Below are 26279 nucleotides of genomic sequence, written 5' to 3'. Positions count from 1 at the left end.
CAAAAAAAGAATTTAAATGCATACTCACATACACTTATATACATGTAGGAGAGAATCTGCCTAAAATACAGGAGACTCAGTTTTGATCCCTGGTTCAGGAAGATCCCCTGGGGAGGAAATGACAACCCATTCCAGTATTCTTGCCTGAGAAATCCCATGCACAGAAGAGCCTGGTGGGCTACAGTTCATGCAGTCGCAGAGAGTCAGACATGACTGAGTGACTGAGCATACACATATATACACATATACTTAAATATGGTATAACCAGCCTGAAAGAAATACAGCAAAATGTTAACAATTCTCTCTGGAGATAATATTTGAAATGACTTTTACTTTCCCCTTTTGGCTTTTCTGTATTTTACAATTTTTGGAGAGTGAACTTGCATTAATATCAATTAAGGGGGGAAAAAATCACAGATATTCTGCTAAAGCCACAGAAAGGAAATATCCCTGTCTCATTTCTCTGTCTCCCACAGGGTCTGACACAGAGGTGGACCCAAATCAACGTGTGGTGACCAAGTGACTGCACCTCTATTTTCTGCCTGAGCGGTTTCTGGATCTTTCTCAAGCAGCCAGAGGGTAGAATTGAGCTTTTAGGATAATCCTGACTCTAACATAGTATGCTTCTTCCAGCTAAAACTGGAAAAGTTCCAAAGCCATGTGCCCATCTCCCCAAGTGCCAGTCTTGAGTTCTGCAGAGGCTGTGCCAGAGTGAGGTCATGTTCAAGGGTCTTAAAGGATTAGATCAGTGACCCAGTCCTGCCCCTCCCATGTACCCAACAGGTCCTGGAGCCATTATTGCTTTGGCTTGCCAAGCCAGCAAGCAGGCCTGACATCCCTGCTACCAGCTGGAGTCAGCCAGGTAAGGTCTCAGGGAACTAGAAGAGGGGTATCTGTACTCCTCCAGGGCTGTCCCTCAATATTATGAGAAGCCCATCAGTGGATGGTTTTTACCACTTTCACTTACAAAGCTGTTGAGGTCTTAGTTCACATTAAGAGGAAGACAGCAAAGTGAATGTACCAGTGCCTCTGAACTATACAGTTAAATATGGTTAAAATAGTATGTTTTATGTCATGTAACTTTTATCACAATAAAAACAAAATTAGGGCTTCTCTGGTGGTCCAGTGGTTAAGAATCCTTCTTAACAATTGCAATGCAGGGGACACCGATTTGATCCCTGGTCCAGGAAGATCCCACATACCGTGAAGCAACTAAGCCCATGCCCCACAACTACTAAGCTTGTGTTCTAGAGCCTGTGCTCTGCAACAAGAGAAAACACCACAATAAGAAAAGCTCTCACACTGCAACTAGGGAGTAGCCCCTGCTCGCCACAACTGGAGAAAGTCCTTGTGCAGCAACAAAGACCCAGTGCAGCCAAAAATCATTGATTAATTAGTTATTTTCATTAAAAAAAAAAAAGAAGACGTATAGGGACCTGAATGAGAAAATTGAGAATCCAGTTGGCTCTGTGTAACCCAGATCCGCATTTGGACTAATCACGCAAATTATTTTAAAAAGTTGTTTTTCCCAACTTCCCCTAGTTTTTCCAACTGACGGCAACTTTCTGCCTCACACTCTTTGTTTGCCATGGTCAGGAAACCTGGTCATGACTGGCCTCCTTCCTTCTTAGGAAGTGAGGGTTGGAGGAGGTCCCAGAATGTTTGATAGCACCAGCCATCACTTCATTTGTTTTTTTAAATTAATTTTTGTTGGAGTATAGTTGATTTGCAATGTTATGTTAGTTTCTGCTGTATAGCAAAATGAATCAGTTACAGAAATACATAAATGCACTCTTTTTAAGATTCTTTTCCCATATAGGTTATTATAGAGTACTGAGTAGATTCCCTGTGCCATACAGTAGGTTCCTATTAGTTCTCTATTTTATATATAATCGTGAATCTACACCAATCCCAATCTCCTAGTTTATCCCCACCACCACCATTCCCCACCAATAACTGTAAATTTGTTTTCTACATCTAAAACTATGGAATGCTTCACAAATTTGTGCTTCATCCTTGCGCAGGAGCTATGATAACCTTCTCTATATCATTTTAATTTTAATATATGTGCTGCCAAAGCAAGAACCATCTCTTCGTTTATCACACCCATTAACCAGATGGAAAAATTGAAGCTGCCAAGGGGAAGGGACATGGTTAGGGTCACACAAGCAGAGAAGGAACTTGTAAGAAGGGGGCTCCCATATGCACCATTGTCTTCGGAGACTCTCAAGGACAGGACCAAAGAAGAGAAATGGAGACACAGATGTCACAGAAGGATGGGACCTCATCCTATCTGAGAACAGCTTACCTCACAGGACATGCAAACACATCCCAATGTCCCAGTCTCAGGATCAGCTCAACTACAGAGACTGGGTGGGAGAAAATGCTTCTCCCTCTGGCCAGCTATGGGCAACATATTTTGACCTCAATTTGTTCATCTTTAAAATAAGGTCCAGAGATCATGACAATCACTCATTTTAACCTCTAAAATTCCATGGTTAATGATACATCATTATCTTCCCCAAACTCGGCCCTACCACACCACTCCGCTATTTAAAAGCTTTCCCATGACTCCCTATGGGGTAAGCTGAGCCTGGAATTGAAGGCTGGCTGTGGTCTGGGGCCCACCATGCTTTCCAGCCTTAACATTCCCTCCAAGCATGCCTAAACTCCAGCCACACTATTTGACATTCCATTCCCATGAATTCTCCACACTCTTTCTCACCCCTATGACTTTGTCCCTATATGCACAGATAGGTCCCCTTGCACCAAATGCTCCTTTTCATGTTATCTGCCTGACAACCTCCTACTCACACTGAAAAACCCAGATTGTGTTACCTCTTCCATGAAGCCTGCCCTGATCTACCACACGGAGAGAGTCTCTCTCCCATCTGGGTTCCCTCAGGTCCCAAGCTTTCCTCCACCACAATCCTGAACACAGTATATGGGAAGTAATGTTTACATAGTGAGTGTCTTGTAGCCTATTTCTCCCACTCACCTGAGAATTCCCTGATGGCAGGAACTGTGTTTTATTCATGATTTACCCCATAGTAGGTACTCAATAAATGTTCAATAAATAAATTATCCAATAGGTAATCTCTTAAAAAAAAAAAAACCCACAGCTTTGTCTCTAATGCTTTACGGGTCTCAAAACAACATGAACCCTCTCTTGACCCCAGGATCTCTAATTATATAATGACAAGGCTGAACTGGTTTGTTTCTCAGGACACGACCTCTCTCCACAAGCTGAGACGAGTCAGAGACCCCAGTGACGCTGTCCGTCTCTTAAGAACTAAGGAGGAAATTGAGACAGAAGAGTTAAGCAATCTCCAAGTTTTCACAGCAAGTTTTACAGCAATGTGTAGGGGCCAGATCTTTACCCCTTCCTTCAGTGAGTTTCCTACAAGTCCACCACAGACCACCAATCAGATGTAGCACACCCTTCTCAGGCACCCACACTGTGCCCGGGTCACCACATCAGGGAAGAGCATGTCAGGCGGAGGGAACAGCCAGTGCAAAAGTTCTTAGCTGGGAGCATGCCTGGGGAGCTCAAGGGGTGGCAGGGAGGCCAGCATGGTGACAGCCAAGTGAGCAGGAAGGGAACAGAGTGGGGGGTGGAAAGCACAGGTTCGCAAACACAGTGAGCACTGAGCGAATGATGGCCACACATAGGCTGATGTACTAGTAGCAACCATCATCGGGACATGTGGCCCTGGGAATAAGATGGGAAGGACAGACAAGCACAAAGAATAGAAGACAGAGGCACGGAGGCGCAAACAGGGTCCTACCACCTCCCTAGCCTAGGCTTCCAGCCTCTCCCACCTGGACTCTAACACCAGCCTCTTCTCTGAGCTCCCCACATGACAATTGGCCCTTTGACAGGGGAAACGTATTTTGCAAAAAGCATGGGTTTTAGAGCTGGGCAGACCTGGTCCTGGGCAAATGCATCCGTTTCCCCATCTGTAAAAGGCGGAGGGGGGCTGTGTGGCTCTGAAAGGCTTTAATAAAAGTCACTGGAGGTGGCTGAGCTGGTGTTTGCTGCTCCCTGTGAATGTGGGAGGGAGGGCTGATGAAGGCCAAAGTCCTGCTGACCTCTGCCTCCTCAGAGCACCGCAATAGATGCTCTGCCCAAGCTCCAGCAATGCAGTCCCAGTGGGTCTTGGAGCTGCTGGTCTAGAAAGATGTAGGCCTGCTAGATGGCAGCTGAGAAGGGATGCCATGTGGAGGTGGTCCACTGTGTTCAGCTGGGGGGATGCATCAGAAGATGGAGCTGAGATCCACAGGGAGGGGGCAGACCAAGTGTGAAGCCACCCAACAGGCCCAGGGTCCGTCCCAGCTCCGGAATGTCCACCCAGTGACCGCGGGTGCTCAGGGAACCTTGTTGCGCTCTCAGAACCTCACCCTTCTCATCTGGCAGTTGGGGGGATGGAGCCATTCAATCATGCAGACAGAGAATTATGGAAGAGAATGACAACTTAGGGTCTCTGTAGGGCCAACAAACCAATGAAGAGCAAGTACATGCATAAGGCTTCTCCCTACAAGGCCGGCACACAGTGGGTGCACAAGATGCTAGTATCCCCCTCTCACCCACACCCCAGAGCTGACCTGCGGGAATAGATGGCACTTGAAGCCCTTAAAAACAACAAGTCATTAAAACAGTCAAAGTTTGTGTGGCTACCTCTGTGCCCATGCAATAGCGCATTTATTCTTAAGTCTGGGAAGCTGGAACTCTCACTCTCCCATTATTTGGGTGAGAAAATTGAGGTGAAGTTACATGTAACATGAAGTTACATGCATGACTTGTGTGTGGACCTGTGGTTTCCATCCACCACTTCTGTTCCCTTCCTGCTCACTCTGCTCCCACTACGCTGGCCTCCCTGCCACCCCTTGAGCTCACCAGGCATGCTCCCAGCTAACAGCATGTGGCTGTTGCACCTGGAAGCCCTCCATCACTCTGCCTCTGGGTTTCTGGAGAGGGCTGGGTACCACCCAGGGAGGATGAGGATCTGGGAAGAAGGTGGGTCGAGGCATCACCCTCTTCCCTCTTCTCAGCTCTCCATCCCCCAGCAAGGCCAAAAGCCCAACTGCCACTTGGGAAAGGATAGGGTTAATCTAATTTGAGCCTCCAGACCGTGTTCAAGGTGATTTGTTTTATTCTTAAAAAAAAAAAAAAACTCTCAAACTGTCAGGTCTTGTTTAGAAATCTGAACATTCTGAAAATATTGACAAAGAGAGGGGGCTGCACCCAGGAGAAGATTCTCAGCGAGAGGGGTGATGTTAATCCAATGTGACAGGGGTATTTTTTTTTCTCAGGCCAGGAAAGCAGAGAGTGCAAATTGCTCTACTGGGGGTCAGCCAGGCAGGGTGCAAGCTCAGGAAGCCATCTGTGGGGGCTGCTGTGTGGAGGGGGTGTGCTGGGCTCCCCGCCCACCAGCTCCATTTCCCAGGAATGGTTTATCAGACAGCTCTATCTTATTAATAGTCACAACGTGTTGAAACCAGGGAATCTAGAGCATCAGAAATTCATTGTTGGTCCAATCTTGTCCTTTCTCCAGTGGGCAAACTAAGGTCGGAGTAAAGGGGTGAAGCATTTATTCTACCAACTGTCAGCCAATCAATATGAGTTAGAACCCTCATTATGAAGCTGTTCTCCCACCAAGGTGACCAGGGATTTAGAAAGGCAGCTGTGACTCCCTTTAGGACTTTGAATTGGATTCAAATCCTTGCTCTGTGGTCCAGCACAGGTTATTTAGGCTCTCTGAGCCTCGATTTCCCCAGTAAAATGAGGACAATAATCCCTAAAGCCCTTAGAGTCATTTGGAGAATTTAATAAGAGAAATGTCCGTTACAGTCTTTGGTTATATGAATATTCAGACACAGATTCAGGGCAGCTTAACAGTTTACCCGCCCCCCCCCCCAAAAAAAAAATCAATTGGAAGGACATGGGGATGGCTTACAGGTATTTACACAAAAGAAGTGAAAATATATGTCCACACAAAGAACTGTAGCTCTGTATTTACAGCAGATCTATCCACAATCACTGAGAGCAACTCAAATGTCCTTCAACTGGTTAACGTAGAAATAAACGGTGATGTATTCATTCAATGGAATCCTTACTACTCAGCAACACAAAGGGAAGAACGGCCGGCACTTGCAACAATTGGATGAATCTCAAATGCACTGTGTTAAATGAGAGAAGCCAGACTCAAAAGGGTATCTATTGTCTGATTTCACTTACATGACATCCAGAAAAGACAAAAAATAGGAACAGTAATCAGTTAGCGGTTGCCAGGCACAGAAGAAGTGGGGAGAGAATTGCCAGGAAAAGGGCAGGAGGGAAATCTGGAGGCTGTTGGAGACGTTCTAAATCACGATTGTGATATAGTAACAGGACAGTACATGTTTGTCAGTTCATTGAACTGTATACTCAAAAAGGTGAAATGGAATGCGTGTATAAATTGCAACTCAATACATCTGACTTTAAAAAGTCAAACAAAAGCTAAAAAGCCGAGCTTCAGAAAAGACAAAACGTGAAGTAGTTTCAGGAATGAACCAGTGAACTTAAACCATCATTTAGAACTTGTATCAGAGTTGGAAGATGCCAAGTCCCAGAAGAGTTTCTGATTGGCTGAGTTTTAGTCCCAGGCCCACGCTTAACTAGAGTTGGGCAGGGCCATTTGATCGACAGCCCCATCAAGCCAGTAGAAAAGGGGAGTTTCCCCAGAAGCAAACAAGCTGTATCTATCGAGAAGGCTCCAGCTGCAGAGGCCTATAGCCTAGGGGTTTATTATCCTAGACACTGAGCTGTCTTTGTAGGAACGTGGCCAAAGCTTCCATCTTCTGCGACGATGGGACGTGGTGCTGGCAGACTGCCCTCAGATATGAAAGTTGGGTTTCAGACTGACTGGGTCAAGCTAAGGGCTGCTTCAGACCTACAAGCACTGGGTTCAGACAATCACTTGAGTGGCTCATCAAGCAGGCAGGAGAAACAAGTGGTTAGTTCAAGCCACACAAGTGTTCAATTTAGCCAGACAACCTCAGCCTCGGCCCTAGAGAGTCATTTATTTCCATGAAAGAAAGTGTTTGACTTTTATTGACTGAATGGGGTGTGTCAGGCAGACACAACCAATGACTCAGTCTAAGTGGGGGAGAAGCAGGGTAATGCTACAGAATCCAGTGGTTCATCTCCCAGACCTCTGCAGCCCCAAATGGGCATGGTGGCTTAGCCAGGCTGCCGCACCAAGGCTGAACTCCTCTGGCATGAAGTTCCAGCCATATGGATTCCAAATATGAACTTTGGAGCACTGGCTCTGCCCCTTCTGAGCTGGGTGACCTTGGGCAAGTCACTTCACCTCTCTGACCCTCCTTTTAACACAGGAAAGGATTTTTCAAGCACTTTCTTAGATTTCACTGGGATTAAGTGCTCCAGAAGCATTTCAAGGCATAAATAGGATTGGGAAGTAAACAGAAACTCAGTGTACCCTTTTCAAAATTCCGAATTTCAGATGTGGGAACGTTTGTGTATTTCTTCTTTACTCATGTGCTATGCTTGTGGGTTTGGTTTTGTAAGATTGTGCCAGTATTGGCAAAAGTTGTTTTTTTTTTTTCCCAATGGGCTGATTGTGGATTTTTTTTTTTTTTGGCAAATTTCTTTTTTTTTTCCTCAGTCGGTATTTTTTTCTACCTACTATAATTTCTTTTGGAGTATTTCCATCTTTATAAAAACTCAATTCTAAATGTAAACAGGTTATTCTTTTCCTCTTGAAAAGTTAATCTTTAATTACCAAAGTGATACGTAAAAATAGTTTTCCACTTAAAAATGTTATCACCTTCCAGGGAATACTGAAATCACCTTTAATCACCACTTCTTGTTGTTTAGTCACTAAGTCGTATTTGATTCTTTTGCGAATCAATTAGACTGTAGCCCACCAGGCCCTTCTGCCCATGGGATTTTCCAGGCAAGAATACTAGAGTGGGTTGCCATTTCCTTATCCAGGGGATCTTCCTGACCCAGGGATCAAACTGTCATCTCCTGCACTGCAGGCAGATTCTTTGCCACTGAGCCACCTGGGAAGCCTGTAATCACCACTACCGCCCCCTAATTATGGTCCTAATACTCCTCCCATCATCGTCAGCAATTTGGAGAGAAATTTTCCAAACCTTCTTCTGTGTACTTCTGTTTACGTATTTTACATATATTTACTTATTATTTTCATAGGAAATGAATAGTCTTGTGGAATCACATCCTAGGTAATGTCCTGCAATTTGCTTTCTTTGCTCAACGTTGTGACTTGGAATTGTTTTCATGTCCATACATAGAGGACTGCCTCTTCCGGTTTTTAATTGTTGTATAATATTCCTAAGCATGGCTTATTTATCCATCCCCTTTTGCTGGGCACTTAGGTTGTGGCCAGTTTTCACCATAACAAATAATGCTATAAAGACCCTCCCTGTACAGGCCCTTTGGGCACAAGTGCAAGTACTTCTGTTAGGTTTAATTTGAAAATGGGGCAATATTTGCAAAGGCTTCCAGAGTTTTATTCTTACTTTATGTTTTTTTTTTTTTAATCCACTGCCATTTTATTTATTTGGCTGCACTGGATCATAATTGCAGCATGTGAGATCTAGTTCCCCAACCAGGGATCAAACCCTGGGCCCCCTGCATTGGGAAGGTGGAGCCTTAGCCACTAGACCACCAGGGAAGTCTGTCTACTGCCGTATTAAAAAAACCATGTTGTTGAGACATAATTTACTCCCCAGAAAATTCATCCACTTATAATGTTCAATTCAACGGTTTTTAGTATAATCACATATTTGTGCAACCATCACCACAATCTAATTCTAGAACATATCCTTCACCCCCCCCACAAGAAACCCCATACCCATTATTATACACTCTCCATTCCCCACTCCTCCCTTTAGTCCCTGACAACTACTCTCCCACTTTCCCTTTCTATGGACTTGTCTGTCCTGTACATCTCATATAAATGAAATCATACTCTATGTAGACATCTGTGATTGACTTCTTTCCCTGAGCATGATGGTTTGGAAGTTCACCCATGTTGTAGACGCATCACTACTTTATTTTCTTAATTGTCAAATAATCAGTCACCCATTTCTGAGTGTTTATTCTCTACCAGGCCTGGTGTTAATCCTCACAGAAAGCCTAAGAAGAAGTAGGCATGATTATTATCATACCCATTTTATAGATGAGGAAACTAGGGCTTGGAAGTGCTATGACTTAGCCAAGATCACACAGGAAAATATTGGTTTGGCCAAAAATTTCTTCGAGTTTTCCCATAATATCTTATAGAAAACCTGAACGAATTTTTTTTTTGCCAACCCAATAACTGGCAGAACTGGCTTTGAACCTAGGTCTGTGGAGCTCCCACATTTGTGTCCTTCTAGCTGGACATCAGTGCTGTGAAAAGAAGCAGGGAGGGAGTGAAAAGTGTGTCAAAGGCTCAATGGGCAGATCACAAAGTCCCTTTTACTCGTAGGCTGCCTCTGGGTCACTGTCATGACCGATGCTGATGGCCCCACGAGGCTGGACCATTAACCCAGTTCCAGATGCCCCCAGACCTTACCAACGTCAGAGCTCTCTCGTCTACCTGTGCAGCTTTTCCGACGCCTCCCTCTCCCTCAGCACTTCCCACCTCTAGTGTTTCTTCTCCCCAGTCCTGACGGCTCAGCGTCTAACCTTTAGGGGCTGCGGCACAGTAAGAGTGTTACATCTTTGTTAGGACTGTATGCCAATTAAGTGATCACGGGTTGTGAGTAAGGGTCTGAAGTGGGTTTTCCCACAAGTAAAGCAAGTCTTGCTGCCTTAAATGAACAGGGCTCCACTCTCCAAAAATCCTAAAACCCTCCGTTCCCTGGGGTGTCTGCAGAGTTAAGAACTGCAACCACATAATGGTAACAATAATAGGATCGGCTTACTCTCCTTGGGAGGGGCTGTCGCTACTTTGAGCCTCCACTGAGTCCAGCGGGCTGTGGCGGGGGAGGGGAGGGGTTGTCCCATTTTATTGAAGATTAAGACTTGAGGTCACACAGCCAATAAAGGGAGGGAGAGAGGGCTGGAGCCTGGCACTCTTGGACCCTGTGTCAGCCCCTGCCACACCAACTCACCCTGATTCCATCACGCAAGTCTCAAGTTTCACCCCATTCTTGGTTTCAACTGATGTCCAATTGCCAAGTTAAATAAAAGCAACTTTCTGCCTTTTCAAAATTGAGAGGAGAGGTACAGGCCAAGACTTATTGTTCTATAGGGTTTGGAGGTCCTACCCTGCCCCTGCCCTAACTTACTGTGTGATCTTGAGGAAGTCATCTGCACTCTCTGAGGCTCAGCAGTGGATCTGTCTGCTCCTAGGATCGTAGGAGATACGATTGGAGAGTAAGTTGGGCCCAGACCTCTTGTCTCTGGTGGAGGCAGCAGGAACTGAAAGATACCCTAGAATCATGTCCTTGCCCCAGGCAGCCAGCACCACAGGTCCTGCCAACCAAGGCTCTAAGCTAACCATCAGAGCCTGCCCCAGGCTTGAACAACGCCCCCCTGCTCCCCCTCTCTGTCTCTCTCTGTGGCAGGTTACTTGTTCATTCAACAAACATCTACTGAGCAATCACCAGGAATCTGGTGGGTGGTGGTAGACAGACACACATACATGGGTCCTTATACAAGGCAGACTATAGCTGTGCCCTGTGGGTGCTGGGCGTGAAGGAAGGAAATCCTGCTTGGGAGCATAGAAAGCCTGGTGAAACTGACAGGTAAAGAGGGACGGCGTCTCAGATGGCACAACCTGAGTCCAGGCCTGGAGGTAGATAACTTCAGGGTGCATTTGGGGGGTTCTGGTGGGGCTGGAGGGTGCAAATGTGGGAGGTGCGACTGGAGGCTAAGATGGGCCAGACCTATAGGGCCTCGACTTTTCGGCAGGAGTCGGACAAGCTCAGATCACTTCTCAGAAGGCTCTCCTTGGCTCCAAACCTCCTCTCATCCTCACATCAGCCCCCTGAGGTCTTGGTGGTAATTCCTGCCTTCACAGAAACTGCAGTTTCAGAGAAATAAACTAAAGGGTCCACGGTCTCCAGAGCTTAAGTGGCAGAGTTGGGGCCAAGACCCTATGCTGGGGGCCAGGGACCTTGGGGAGTGGGGGACACATTGTAAGGGTGGAGCTGAGGATATCATGGCTAAGGCAGTTTTTCCATCTGCAAAATGGACACACTGGGAGGGCCCTCCCCAGTCGGGTGTCCGGCTCTCTGCTCCCCACGGCCTGGGACAACCAACTTCCGCCTTAGAGAGGTCACCCACCCACTCCCTCTCAAAGGGCCTAAAAGGTCATGCCTTCCCCCTGACATTTTCCCCAAGGCCCCTGTCCTGATGTCCCTACCTTAGCCCCTCCCACCTCAAGGGAGTCTGGCCCTGCCCGCTCTGGTCTTTAAGCTAGACGCTGCTCATCCATCATTAGTCACCAGCTGGTAGAAAAGCTGAGACCATGTCCTATCGCGGTCCCACCCACCACTGCCCAGCCCTCCCTCCACTTCCAACTCAGCCAGCCAAGAGGATCTCTGGTCTGGGGGTCCCTTGTCTTTAGGGAAGAGCTGATTCAGCCAGGGCTTGGGATATCGACTGAGCTGTGTGACCTCAGGCAATCTCCCCAATCTCTCTGAACCTTAATTTCTTCCCTTCCTTTCCTTCTTCCTTTTACTCTGATTCATTCCCACACCACCCACCCCCATTCCCACCCCCATGCCATAGACATTTATTGAACATCTATGATACACCAGACACATGGGTCACAATCATGGACCACAGCCCTTAGAGGTCTCACTTGCCAAGAGCTTTAAGACTAAACATGACCCAGGCCCCTGAGGCCACACTCCTAAGTGGGTGGGAATGGAGGGTGGAGGGGTGGGATAGGACTGACCTCTGAACCCTGGAAAAGCCAGCAGAGGCTTTTGAACCAAGCCCGGGTTTCACATACCCACTTACTGACTGTGATCTCAGGCAAGTCACTTCACCTTTCTGAGTCCCCGTTTCCTCATTTAATAAAGGACAAAAATCATATTGTAATTTTAAGTGAGACATCTGGCCGGTAATGGGTTATTCTGAAGTTCTAAAAATTCACCTTTGTCTCCACCTCGAGACCTGGAAATCCTTATGGAATGAAGGACTGACCCCTCGAAAGGGGGAATACAGGCCTCAGTCAGTGACCCTGGGAACTGGAAGTTCTTCTAAGTAACCCTCACCAAAAAGTCTACATTGTTTGCAACCTGCTTCACCTACACACTTCGGAATCTTCCTTTTGTGGGGAAAGGGGAATCCTGACTCTATTTTATTCATTTTTGACAGCACTGGTTGTTGGGCGTGGGCTTTCTCTAGCTAAGGGGTGCAGAGGCTACTCTTCACTGAGGGGTGCAGGCTCACTGCACTGGCTTCTTTGTTGCAGAACATGGACTCTACGTGTGGGTTCAGCAGTTGCGGTGCACAGGCTTAGCTGCTCCTCAACATGTGGGATCTTCCCAGATCAGGGAAGATAAAACCCCTGTGCCCTGCAGGCAGATTCTCAACCACTGGACCAACCAGGGAAGTCCCAGAGTCCTGACTCTGGATGACATCATCATAGAAAAGTTTTAGGTGATACTGATCACTTACTATGTGCCTCCCGTTGCACAGATGCTGTCTTTAATTCCCAAAAATGGTGACTCTTATTATACCCATTTCAGAGATGAGGAAATTGAGGCTTGGAGATAATTTCTAGTAATTTACCCAAGATCATACAGTCAAGATGACGTCAACTGTGCCCTGCCCTGCACTTCCCCTGTAAGGGATGATGAAGGACCCTTCCTGCACTGTCTGGGGACCTTGAGCCCATAACTATGCTCCCTGGACCTCAGTTTCCCCCTCAGTAAAAGGCTTTTGAATTTCTTACTTGCCCAGTGAGATAAGACAAGGCAACATCTCCCAGGCCTTCTGAACAGATGCAAAAATGGAGTCCCAGAGTAAGGCAAAGGCCCCCTGGTCAATAAGCCTGGAATTCAGGTCTTTGGGCCTAGTCTGGGTTCTGGTCTTTATTTACCACTTCTCAGAAGTCAGTTCTGACCCCAACTGTCCTGGGATTGCTCAAGGTCCTGCATCACGTAGGTAGTCACAGTTCTACAGAATCGTGGAGAGGAAAGAAGAGGAGGTGGCTGTCTGGGTCAGGAACAGATCTGGGCCTGTGCCAAGCCCCAAGCCAGGCCCCAGGAACAACATGATGGGCATCCTGATAAGATTCCAGTCCATTCCTGCCCTCCAGGGAGCTCCCAAGTGGGGACAATAAAGAAAGATGAGTACCATGTGGAGAAAAATGTGTCATTTTCAAATGGAAAAGAATGAACAAAGGCAAAATTCATCCATTTCTTTGGGGCAAGCCTGGCTCTTATAGAAACACTTAACCTACAGCCTTCCTTCTACAGAGCCCGACTGTCCTCAGGCCTGCTGTCTCTCTTTGGGGTCCCTGTCCCTCAGGGCCAAGTTCTGGGATACATGGCATTTTTGCTCCAAAACTCAGACATCCCATTTATCTAGTGCTCAGTGGGTAATAGTTGCCCAACCTTAGTCATTTTGGTTGAGTCTCATGCCAGGCCTGAGAGGGAGGAATTCTTGCCCCCATTTTGCAAAGGAGGAAACCTAAAATACCTGGAGACCCCAAATTCCTGCCCGTGGCTCCAGAGTGGGATCTCAGACCCTGGCTTCTTGACTGATAATCACTTGTGCCTCTTTCTCCTCAGAGCTCTCATCAGCTGCAGGGGACACTTTCCACAACAGCCTATAAAATGGGGCAATTACAAGGCTCACCCATGGGACTATTTTATGGGTCGGCAGGGCCCCAAATCGTTGTTTGTTCACTAAGATCCCAGGCAGGGTCCATTTTACTCAGGGACAAACATCTATTGAAACAACACAGGTTTATTCTCTGAGCTGTGTCACACAGGAATGGAAACTGGGGCCAATTTTGTAAGCCCCAATCCATCAATAGATATGGAACTTACAGGAAGTTCCATTCAGGAAGAAGGGCTGGGGGAGGCTCACAGGCTCCTGTTTCCCCAGAGACCCTTCCTGCTCAGGACTCAAGGTGGATAAAAAGCATAGAAGGCGGAAGGCTCAGAGGGAGGAGACTGGGTGATGCCTCCTACCCCCAGATGCTAGGAGTGAGAGGGCAGAGGTTGAGTCCCTGGGATATTGGCTTTGTCTCGTTCTGGCACAGGGTGGGCCTGCAAGGAGCATCATCAGTGGAAGTGAGAGGGGGAGGGGTAAATGGATGATGGATGGATCGATGGATGGATAAGTGGATGGATGAGTGATTAGATGGGTGGATAATTAGATGGGACAGAGGAACAGATGAGCTAGAGGGATGTCTGGGTTTTGCTACAGAGACAGGTGTGGTATGTCTGTCTTTGCGGGTGTGTCTGCATGTCTGTACATGAGGCCGTGTCTGTGTGTGTGTCCCACAGCCAGGATCTGCACCTTTGTGCATCTCTAGGTACCCCAATCGGATTTTGTGTCCACCTCTGACAGTGTGTTGTCTGTGTGTGTCTGGGAGCTGGGCGCCTCCGGACACCTGCTTATTTCTGTTTGGTTCTCAGTGGGTACCTGTCCAGGTGTGTCTGGCTGTGTCTACGTACAGGTATGTCTCTGATTCCAGGTGTGTGTGTCCAGGTTCATCAGCTGTATCTTTCTCTGTCTGTGTGTCCACATCCCTAGGTCTGTATCTGAGGATGTGTGTGTCTTCTTGATCCTGGGTCTGACCTGACTGTGGGTCCATGTCTGTGTGTCCAGGTAGGCCTGTGTGTCCTGATGCAACAGTGTGTCTGTACCTGTGTGGCTGTGTTTCTCTATCTGTGTGTCTCTGTCACCCAAGATCTGACTCTGCGTATCCAGGTGTCTGGGTGTCCCGGCCTGTGTCGCCTGTGGCTGTTGTCCCCGCCCTGCGCCCTGTCGGCCTCCCCAGAGGGCGCTCTTGTCCAACCCTCTCACTTCCTCCCTGGGCTCCTGCCTTCGGGGGCGCCCCTGCCGGCTGGTGGAAAGCGCGTGGGCCCAGGCCGGGCAAAGCCGGCCTCGCCAGGCCCCGCCTCCCCGCGCGGCCCCGCCCCCAGCCCGCCCCTAAGCGGGCTATAAGTTCACTTCGCTCTCAGCCTCTGCATTGCCTGCTGCCAGTGGTCTGCAGTTGGAGTGTCCTGCCCCCAGTCCGAAGAGCACAGCCACCACCTGACCATGGCCGAGGGTGAGTATCAGAGTCAGGGGTGCCGCCGCCGCGCAGGGGCCCCGGGGTCCAGGGGACCAGCCATCTCTCCCTAGTCTCGGTGGTCCCACCGGTGCAGTGGGAGGTCAGGACCCGGCTGGACTCAAGCCCTAAGCCCCCGATTTGGAGCACACACAGGAAGGCTGGGCTGGATGAGAGGTGCCCGGCCCCCAGTTCTGGCTCTGCTTGGGACCTCAGTTTCTCCATCCCCAGGGCATATTCATTAACCCATGCCTCCCTGGATCAGATGAGGCAATGGACCACGGAGGCGTGTTATAAACTGTAAGGTACCTTGTTCGCGGACCATTGTCCTCAGGACCATTGTTGTCCTCAGTCCGTTAGTGAAGCCTGGCTCCCTGCTGTGAGCTGGGCATGAAGCCATGCAGAGGGTGCTGGCCTGGCCTTCGGGGACTGAGCTTTGGTTAGTCCCTCATGGTGTGTAAGCCAAGCCTGGCTGTCTTCTTGGTCGCAGTGGGTGGAGAGGAGCGCCTTGCATCCAGTGGAGGAGAGGCCTGAAAGCAGGCTCTCGCAGGTCCCTCCCTGCCTCCAACCTCTGCATCCCCTGCCCTTGGCCACTGGTTGAGTCTCAGTTTCCCATCCTGTAAAACACGGACAGTAACACCAGCCACTTGTACATCTGTGAGGAGAGGAGTGGAGAAGGGGCTCAATTCATTTCCTACCTGTCCCCCCTCCACACACGCAGACACAGACACACAGACAGACAGACAGACCAACACACACATGGGCAGGACTACCATTTCAGAGGCAAGATTTCTACAATGGGGGACGCGCCTGCCCTAATGCTGCTGTACTCAGCGCCCTGGCTCTTGGGTCAAGTCCATTTGGAAGTGGTCTTGGCACCACCGCAGCCCCCAGGAAAGAGGTTGGGTGCAGGGGACGTTGGAAGGGCACAGGGGGCACATGAAGGGGGAATGAGTGGGAGGAACCATGAACGTGCCTGGCCGGCTGTGCGTTCTCAGGCCACCTTTGTCCCTCTCTGGGACCCAGTTTCCCAACACACGTACCTGAAAGCCAGCTAGGTGGCCACTTGTGTCCCATGCAGTTTCCCATCCCTGTCCCCAAGAGTGGGGCTCAGTAGGGCTGGAGGACCTGGAGTGGCCAGTTGTGATGAGCCCCCTGCCCCATTGCCAGAGTGGGCCACTTCCTACCGGGGTCCCAGTGGCCTGGAAGACCTCAGGTCCTTTTTCAGTACAGAAATCCTATGATCCTGGTGTTTCTGTACCTCTAGAGCTGGGCGACTTAGCAGCAGCAGAGCTGGGCATAATTTCTGGGAATCCTTCACACAATAGCGTGAGATAGCGCCCCATTTGCCCCAAACCAGGATCTGACCGTCTCCCACGGGGACAACAAATTTCAGAGGCGAGATCTCTACAATGGGGGACGTGCCTGCACTAATGCTGCTGGACTCAGCACCCTGAGCCTCTTTGCTGCATCAGCTCTCTGGAGTTGCAGTATTCCTTCTTGAATTGACCTCAGGAGGCCATCAGGAAGTTCTTCCTTGTGGCTAGTGGAGGTCTCTCCTGCTGAGATCACGTCCTGCTGAGATTACAGGGGCCTCACCTTCCACCCAGGTGTGAAACAATGCAGGATGTGTGCGGCGGGGGGTGGACAAGAGATCCTGAGCTGTGAGTGAGGTGGTTACCCGGCCGGGCTCCAGACTCTACAGCCCTGGATTCTGGATTCAAATCCTCAAGCTTGGTCTTGCCCTTGCCATGAGACCTGGGGCCACATAATGTCCCTACAAAGTGAAGATAGTGATAGTAACTGTGTCTGATACAAAGAACCGACTCATTGGAAAAGACCCTGATGCTGGAAAGATTGAAGGCGGGAGGAGAAGGGGACGACAGAGGATGAGATGGTTGGATGGCATCACCGACTCAATGGACATGAGTTTGAGTAAACTCTGGGAGTTGGTGATGGACAGGGAAGCCTGGCGTGTTGCAGTCCATGGGGTTGCAAAGAGTCAGACACGACTGAGCGACTGAACTGAACTGAAGTGGGCAGTTGTGAGTTTAAGTGGAGATAGCCCATGTCAAAGTCCTTGGCAGTCACTGGGCAATTTGTTTGCACCTCGTTTAGACATGTTCAGTGGCAAGAGGGAGGAGAACTGTGTGGATGACACCATGGGAGGACTCACCTGCCGGGTGACTTTGGCCAGTCCCTGCCTCTGGGCCTCAGTGGGAGCACTTACTCTTAAGGGCCCCATAGCTCTGGGCGTCCTGCCTTGCCCACTCCTCCCACCCTACTGTCCCTCTAATCTTGACCTTGATTGTGTCAGATTGAGCTTGCCAAGGTTATGAGACTTGTGTTTTCCTTAGCCCCTCACTGGCCTGTCACCCCATCCCTACTTTGGTCTTCAACTCCTTCAGAAATTATAAAGAGAACTTGCACACATCAAACTTTTGCCCTGGGCTAAGCCCTTGAAGCTTCAGAAAAGGAGGCACAGAGAGGGAGAGACACCTGCCGAGGATCACACAGCAGTACAACCAAACTGAAACCCAGGTCCTGAAGACTCTCAAACTCCTGTCATTAAAAAAAAAAAATTATTATAGAGAATATTGAGCACATATAAAAGTAGAGAGAATAGTGTAATAAATGCCTATGTTCTCATCACCCAGTTTCAACGACCACCAACTTATAGCTACTGCTGCTTCCTGTCCCTCATCACCCTCTCTTCCATTATTTGAAAGCAAATCCCATACATTGGGCTTCCCTTGTGGCTCAGCTGGTAAAAAATCTGCCTGCAATGTGGGAGACCTGGGTTCGATCCCTGGGTTGGGAAGATCCCCTGGAGAAGGGAAAGGCTACCCACTCCAGTATTTTGGCCTGGAGAATTCCATGGACTACAGTCCACGGGGTTGCAAAGAGTTGGACACGACTGAGTGACTTTCACTTTCACTTCACTTCCCATACATCACATCGTTCATCTGTAAATATTTCAATATTTCTCTCCAATGAATAAGGACTCCTATCTAGACATGGACAAATTAAAAATTCCTTAACATCACCATTTTCTATCAGTGTTCAAATTTCCAATTGCGTGTAATAAATAGTTTTTAAATTCAAAATCCAAGTAAGGCTCATCCAGCACAGTGGGTTATGATGTGCCTTAGGCTTCTTTTCATCTATAGGTTATCCCTTCAACTTTTTTTTCTTGTCTTTTTTCTTCATTTCTTTCTTTTTTTGCAATTTATTGGTTAAAGAAACCAAATACTTTGCTTGCAGTTTCCCTGAGTATGAATTTTGTTGATCAAGTGTGGGTCCTGGGACTTCCCAGGTGGTTCAGTGGGTAAACAATCCACCTGCAATGTAGGAGATGTGGGTTCGATCCCTGGGATGGGAAGATCCCCTGGAGGAGGGCATGGCAACCCACTCTAGTATTCTTACCTGGCGAATTGCATGTACGAAGGAGCCTTGCAGTCCATAGGATTGCAAAGGGTTGGACACGACTGAAGTGACTGAGCTTGCATGCATGTCCTGGTCCTAAATTGAATGAGTTCCTCAGCCCTCTGTATTTCCTGGAAATTGAAAATTAAACCTAAAAGGCCAAGTGTAACTAACCAATACCAAATACCACCCCACTTTTTACCAAAAGAACCCTCCAGTCACAATAGACTAGCTCATGTCTAGGAGGTATTTTATTATGTGCCAGGCACTGGGCTAAACAGCTCACAGCCACCCTGGGTCCTACTGTCCCCCACTGTGGACTCAGATGGGAAAAGTGAGGCCCAGAAGAGCTGAGTCACCTGAGGGCCACAGCCAGGGGGTGGCAGAGCCTTCCCCACTTGCCCCAGTGTGCACAATGTGTGATTAAGAGTTGGGGAGGACTTCCCTGGTGGTCCAGTAGTTAGAACTCTGAGCTTCCACTGCAGCAGACCTGGGTTTGATCCCAGGTCAGGGAACTAAGGTCCCACAAGCGGTGCAGCATGGCCAAAAAAAAAAAAAAGAGTTGTGGACATTTAGGCCCGGTTAACTTCTGCATGACAGGGCAATTGAGGGTTGGGAGGGCCCTGAACACCCCGTGTCCAGGGAGCCTGGGGCACACAGCTGGCTGTGAAGTGGAACCTTGGCTCAAGCCCCTCACTGTCTCTGCAGAGCTGGTCCTGGAGAGATGTGACCTGGAGCTGGAGGCCAATGGCCGTGACCACCACACAGCCGACCTGTGCAGGGAGAGGCTGGTGGTGCGGCGGGGCCAGCCCTTCTGGCTGACTCTGCACTTTGAGGGCCGAAACTATGAGGCCAGCGTGGACAGCCTCACGTTCTGTGCTGTGACTGGTGAGTACTACCCTCCACCCCTCCCCGTTCTATGATTTCATTATCCCCTGACAGACCATGGGAAATGTGACACCATTCCTCCTCCTGGGAAGAAATTCCTGAGAAATTCTCAGGAATTCCCCTGAGAAATTCCCAGCAGTCACTACCCCATTTTACAGATGAGAGAACTGAGGCCCAGAGAGTGGAGAGATGTCATCCCACACCACTCAGCCTTATAGACAAGTCTGTGATTCTGGGTGCCTGGCTTCCTGACGACCTGTTATCACCAGGGTTGGGGGTGGGGGCGGCGTTTGCTAGCACACAGGTCCATCGAGATCTTGCCTGCCTTTTCCCAACTCCAAACAATTTTCCAATTATCAACAGCTTCTTCTCCAAACCCGTACAACCTGACCAGGCCTCTGGGATCGGACCCAAAGGGAATCTGGGTGGTGGAGAGAACCCAGCTTTCTCTAGCTCTCTGAGTGGGCAGTTTTGTGTTCCTATAGTTCTTTCTCTAAGCATCAGGAGGCTGCCTCAGACTCACAGACTTGGATTCTGGTGTGGACCAGACTGCCTACCCGCTGTGTGACCTTGGGCAAATTACTTAGCCTCTCTGAGCTTAAGCACTCCTAATAGAAAGTCCTTGGGTAAAAAGAGCCTGACATGAGGGAGTGCCCTACAAACGTTCACAGCAGTTACTGATCTTGCTCCAGGGACTCTAGTGATGGGTGAAGGGACTTTGAGGCCCCAGCAACCCCACCCGCAGATACCCAATACCCAGTCATCTTTGTTTGCCATATGCAGAAAGTGACCTTAAATGCCACTGGGTTTGGCTTCTGGTGGGAGCTACTCCCTTGAGGTCAGCGAGGGGCCACCTGGCTGGGACTCTGGCCCGAGGGTGGGAAAGGCCAGCTGTAGCTCTTTCTGTGGTCTCTGAGGCCAGAGAGCAAGCAGGCTGAGGCTTGTATTACCTGGGAAGCCGTTTGATAAAGCTTATCACAGTGCCTGCAGACCCGCTACGGATATCCCCTCCATCCCTTTCCTCCCTCCCCTTTCCCTTCTGGCAGGGACACACCTACTAACCAGGGGCATCCCCCCCACACACACACACCCAGCAGCCTTGGGGTTCATTCCATAGACCTGAGGGCCCTCTGGCAGAGTCCCACAAGCAGGCTGTTGTTGAGTATTCCCAGCAAGAGATGATGGTGCTGTGCACCAGAGTTATGAAGGGGTGGGGGGGCGGGCAGCAGTAAGAAGAGATGGAATTCTGGATGTAATTTGAAGGTACAGCTGACAAGGTTTCTGTGGGACGTGTGAGAAAGAGGAGAATCAAGGGTATCACTGCTGTTTCACTTGAGAAGCTGGAGAGCATGGTTGCCATTAACTCAGTGGATAAGACTGTGGGCACAGGTCTAAGGAGAAAGGTCAGAACCAGCCTCAATTTCCCCTTCTGTAAAGTGGAAGCCCGAATCTATGGAACTTAAGGGCTGGGGGTGGTGTCCTGAGAAGGGTTAGGCTTGGGCTGGGGAGAATCACATCTGTGCTGTAAGTATACTTATCCAGAATCCTTCTGTTCTGAATGCGTAACTAGCCCCCATTTTACAGATGGGAACACTGAGGCTTAGAAAGGTCAATTTACTTGCCCAGGTTACACAGCAGGATTCAAACCCTGACCCCAGAGTTGAGGCTTTTTGTTGCTGTGATCTGAGAGCAGAGACATCTACTTGTTCACCACAAGGGCCTGCCGGCCTTGATTTATTCGTCTGTGAAATAGATAGTCATTGAACTGCTGGTATGGGAATTTCCCACCTTTTTTCCCCTTCTTTCACTCTCAAGGTGTCTGATTTCTTCTTCCTTCTTTTCCATTTGTCTAGGCAGCCTGGTGCTAGGTAATGAGGCCCCTAGTTCAGGGTTGGGACCACAACAAGAGGCAGGCAGCTGACCTTCTTACCCTAGCAACTAATCTCTGTTCTCTGGTCTCTGCCAACTTATCTCAAGCCATCACCAACCTGCCCTGCTAACTTCCGCAGCCCCCGGGGCAGCCATAGAAGGCACTGTATCTCTGGGTGCTCTTGACTTCCCTGTCTGAGCTACCAAGACCCTCCCATGGGCTGAAGAAGCTGAGGGACAATGCCAGGAAGCCAGGCTTCCCGCCTCAAGGCCTTGTTTGGGTCAGCCTCTGGCCAAGCCTGGCCAAGGCACCCTGCTTTGGTGTTAGAACATTCTAGCCTGTGATTCGCTTCTCCTACCTCTTTAGGGAAACTGAGGCCCAGAGAGGGGAGAGAGCTGGTGAAGGTCACCCAGCAAATGGAGTGTGTGGCCTGATGCCACCCACGCCCAGATGCTGTGTGTCTCACCCTGACACTTCAAGGCCGGACAGGCTTGTGGTGGGGTACAGACCACAGCAGACAAGCCCCATCCCTGTTAAGGACTGAAGCTCTACTTCCCCCCAAGGGAGGCCAGGGTTTGAGGGTGGAGGGGTGACAGTGAGGGCAGCCTGGAAGAGTGAAAAGAACCCTTATGAGTCTAATAGCAGGCTTGACTCTGGAAGCTTCCCCTCATACACCCCACCCAGCCCCTCACTGCTGTGGTCAGGATAGAGGCCAGGACCCCTCAGGTCTCCAGGGTCATTTATGCCCAGTGGGATCTCTGTGGAGCCTCTGGCTCCACAAAGAATACTGCATGGAACTGCAGCTAAGGAATTTTCTAAGCCAGCTTACGTGAACAGTGGTGGGGTTGGGGGACAGCCCATCCTCATCCCATCCCCCAAGACCCCTCAAAAGAAAGAGGTGTGTGTGTGTGTGTACAAGGCTGCCACAGGACACAGAGCAAGTGTTTCCTGGCTGGTCCCCAAGGGCAGTGTGTCAGTGGTGACAGTGACTATGGGACCCAGCCCACCCTGTTACTGTGGAAACCAGAACATTGATCATCCCAACAGAGTGTCTTCTGAGAATGAAAAGATTATGAATAAAAGAATTATGCTGGGACCACAGGCATGAAAGGGTTTCCCTGGTGACTCAGTGATAAAGAGTCTGCCTGCAACTCAGGAGATGCGGGTTCAATCCCTGGGTCAGAAAGATTCCCTGGAGAAGCAAATGGCAACCCACTCCAGTATTCTTGCCTGGGAAATCCCATGGACAGAGGAGCCTGGTGGGCTATAGTCCATGGGGTTACAAAAGACTTACCAACTAAACAACAACAATAGGCATAAAATGGTACTATCCTGGGAAAACTAGGATGTATGGTCACCCCAGCTTTATCACTCTCAGCCGCAGTTTCCATATCTGTGAAGTGATGCAATTGATGCAATTACTACATTCCACTCCAGTCTCAAAATCTGTTATTTGGCATGAGAACTCTGATTTGTAATGGTCTTGTTGGATGACATTGAGGATAGCTCATGTTTACTGCATAATTACTATGTGCTTGTTACTGCTTTAAATGCTTTCTATGAACTCTTACCGATTCCTCTAAACAGCGTTTAGAAGGTAGTAGTGACAGTAATAAATAATTAACTATTACTTACGAGCGATTACTGCGTGCCAGGCACCTTGTAATGTGCTTTACAAGCCTCAGCTTCTTTAAGCCTCATGATGACCTTATGAGGAGGTACTGCAATTGACCCCATTTTATAGATGAGGAAACTGGGGCACAGAGAAGCTAAATAGCTTGTCCAAGGTCACAGAGTCAGTTTCAGACCTGGAATCAAACCTTTCCAGGAATGTAGTCTAAGCCTGTGTTCGTCTTTGTTGAGAAAATTGCAGATCAGAGAGGTCTCATGACTTAGCCCAGGTCACACAGCACTGTAGGTCTCAGTGGGGGAACCAGAATCAGGCTGGTTCTTGGGCCCTGGTGCTGCCCGATTCCTCCCCTAAATGCTAACTCTGGAAGACAGGGAGTGTTTAAAGGCTTACAGCTGGCTCTTGGCACTCAGGGCCCCAGAGGCCAACATCATGCCTGTTAGTTCATAGTTAAATTTGGGCCCGGGTGTGGGCGGGGCTGGCAGGTAGCCCCTTACTGAGCAGGCCCCCGTACTGTCAGCAGTGGATGGGCAGAGTGGCAGGGAGGGAGATGGAAAAATAAACAGAAACCCTCCCGGGCAGCCGCCCAACCAGGCAGAGAAAGTTCTGTTTCTTCTCTCCACCACCACCCAAGTCCAGAAAGGGTGACCGGCCCCCCTCGCCCTCCCTGTGACTCAGACCTGCCTGCAAAATCTTGGCCCTGCCCTCTCCCCCGAAAAAGAGCAATTTGGAGGCAGGCGCTCACCACACTGAGAACTGAGACCCTATGCCCTCCTAACTAGGGGGATGAGAGACAACGTGGGGAGCCCAGGGCCTGGAGACCTGAGCCCAAATGCTGACTTCACCACAGACCCCTGGAACATTGTTCTCTGAGCCTCAGTTTTTCCACCTGTACAAGCAGTCTCAGGGGAAGCGGGAAGTGCCAAGGGCGCTTGGTAAAGTGTCAGAGGCTGTAGGGAGGTGAGGGATGGTTCTGGCTCTTCAGAGTTGCCTGTGGAGATACAGAGGCCAAGAGGTGGAGGGGGCCTTGGGGAGACAGACACCTGGATCTACAATGGCCAGCACCCTCTGCTAGCCAGGAGCAAGCAGGCTCTCAGAGAGGCCCTACTGGCCACTTCAAAGGACCAAGGTACCATTTTACTCAGAGTCTGGGCTTCTTTTTCTGAAAGAGAAAGCAGGATGCCAGCAGGTAAAGGATTTAAGTGCTAATGGAGGACCGTTGGGGAGTACCTTGCCTCACTCCTGTCCATTTTACAGATGGGCAAACTGAGCCCAGGGAGGAGGATATTCTTGCTCAAAGTCACGCCAGTCCAGAACAGTGTCACTGTGACCCTGTCCCAGGCCACGCTGTCCCCTCTCCCAGGAGACTGAGGATGTGCTGTGTGCCTGCCACTTTTCATGCATTCCCACAAAACCAGCCTGTATGTTTTGGAGTCCAATCCCCAGATGAAGAAGCCAAGGCTCAGAGAGATGAAACCACTCCTCCAAGTTCCTTCTGGGCCTCACAGCCAGGCCCAGGGCACCCCTCAGGCATGCACTCTGCCCCTTCCAGGCTTGGTGCTCACCCTCCCTCACCACCCCCAGCTCATGGCCCCATGCTTTCTCCCTCTGCAGGCCCAGACCCCAGCGAGGAGGCCGGGACCAAGGCTCTCTTCAGGCTGTCTGATGCTGTGGAGGAGGGGGCCTGGGCAGCGGTGGCGGTGGACCAGCAAGACAGCACCCTATCGCTGCATCTCACCACTCCGGCCAATGCCCCCATTGGCCGCTACAGCCTCAGCTTAGAGGCCTCCACCGGCTACCAGGGCTCCAGTTTCATGCTGGGTCAGTTCACCCTGCTCTTCAACAGCTGGTGTCCAGGTGAGCTGCACTCTATCCACGGGCAGGATGGGGAGATGGGCAGAGCTGGACCCACCCATGGGAACCATTTGGTGGCGGGGATGTGGTGGGCAGAAGATGGGGCAGCAGAGACATCCAGGTGGACTGAGTGAGGCTCTAGCCTCCCAAGACTTCATGATGTTAGAACTCTCATTATTCCCGTTTGCAGAGGTGGGGACAGGCTCACAAAAGCAAAATGACCTGCCCCAGTCTACACAGTGACCAGGGCTTCCCTGGTAGCTCAGAGGGTAAAGAATCCACCTGCAATGCAGGAGACCTGGGTTCGATCCATGGGTTGGGAAGATCCCCTGGAGGAGGACATGGCAACCCACTCCAGTATTCTTGCCTGGAAAATTCCACGGACAGAGGAACCTGATGGGTTACAGTCATGGGGTTGCAAAGAGTCAGACACAACCAAGCAACTAAGCACAGTGCTCAGCTACAAAGGTATCCCACCTTGTGTCTGAGGCCCTGGCAGTTGAGCTGGGCCTGGAGGTGGCCTGGGTTCAGAAACCCCATTCAGGAAAGGACTGTCCAGTGGAGGCCCAGGGCCATGGCCTCATACCTGGTTCTATTTTGTGGGACTCTGTTTTAAATCTCACCAGACTGGCTTGGGGAAGGGAAGCAGGGAGACAGAGGGATGGGGTACCCAGAAGAGGTGGGCAGGAGCAGTTTGGCCACCTTAGTGCTCCTTATACACTCTTTTTTTTTTTTTTTAATAAATTATCACTATCACCATTTTTTTTTAAACTTCTCTTTTGATTTCTGTTTTAAAAATATATCTTTATTTATTTTTGGCTGTGCTGGATCCTTGTTGCTGTGAGGCTAGTTTCTCTAGTTGCAGTGAGCAGGGGCCACCCTTTGTTGGGGTTCCTTCTCATTGCAGTGGCTTGAAGCACAGGTTCTAGGTGTGCGGGCTTCAGTAGTTGCTTCACTGCAGCACAGGGGCCCCAGAGTTGCAGCTCTCGGACTCTATGGAATGCAGGCTTGGGAGTTGCAGTGCACAGGCTTAGTCGTCTCATGGCAGGTGGGATTTTCCCGGACCTTTACCACTGAGCCACCAGGGAGGCCGCTTTATACATTCTTTTAATGATTGCTCAACAACCCTCAGGGGCAGAGATTAGCATCCTCGTTTTATAGACAGGAAACTGAGGCTTAGAGATAAGTGGCTTTTGGCAGCTCCTTCGAGTAAGTTGGCCGATGCCGGACAAAACCAGAGAATCAGGAAAAGAGCTGAGTCTGTCTCGGGCAGGAAAGAGGAGGGGGTCGCAGAGTCCATGGAGTCGCAAAGAGTCGGACACGACTGAGCGACTAACACTACTACTGCTGC

General features: G+C 49.6%; 1 protein-coding gene and 1 non-coding gene across 2 annotated transcripts in view; one reads left to right on the top strand and one right to left on the bottom strand.

Annotated features, from left to right (window-relative positions):
- Nucleotides 1-1979: 1979 nt before the first annotated feature.
- On the bottom strand, nt 1980-2082 carry LOC122682283. The gene has a single exon (XR_006337302.1). It is a non-coding gene; the product is annotated as a U6 spliceosomal RNA (small nuclear RNA).
- Nucleotides 2083-15110: 13028 nt separating this feature from the next.
- Nucleotides 15111-26279, top strand: part of TGM2 (transglutaminase 2) — a 34297-nt gene continuing 23128 nt past the window's right edge. The window contains exons 1-3 of the mRNA XM_043883725.1: nt 15111-15260; nt 19395-19574; nt 24689-24931. Of these exons, the coding sequence (XP_043739660.1) occupies nt 15251-15260; nt 19395-19574; nt 24689-24931 (433 nt within the window). The 5' untranslated portion in view covers nt 15111-15250. The remainder of the gene's footprint in view (nt 15261-19394; nt 19575-24688; nt 24932-26279) is intronic.

This window comes from Cervus elaphus, chromosome 23, assembly GCF_910594005.1.
Source record: "Cervus elaphus chromosome 23, mCerEla1.1, whole genome shotgun sequence".
Taxonomy (NCBI): Eukaryota; Metazoa; Chordata; class Mammalia; order Artiodactyla; family Cervidae; genus Cervus; species Cervus elaphus.
The sequence above is the reverse complement of the archived record's forward strand: the minus strand, read 5'-3'. Positions and strand labels throughout refer to the sequence as shown.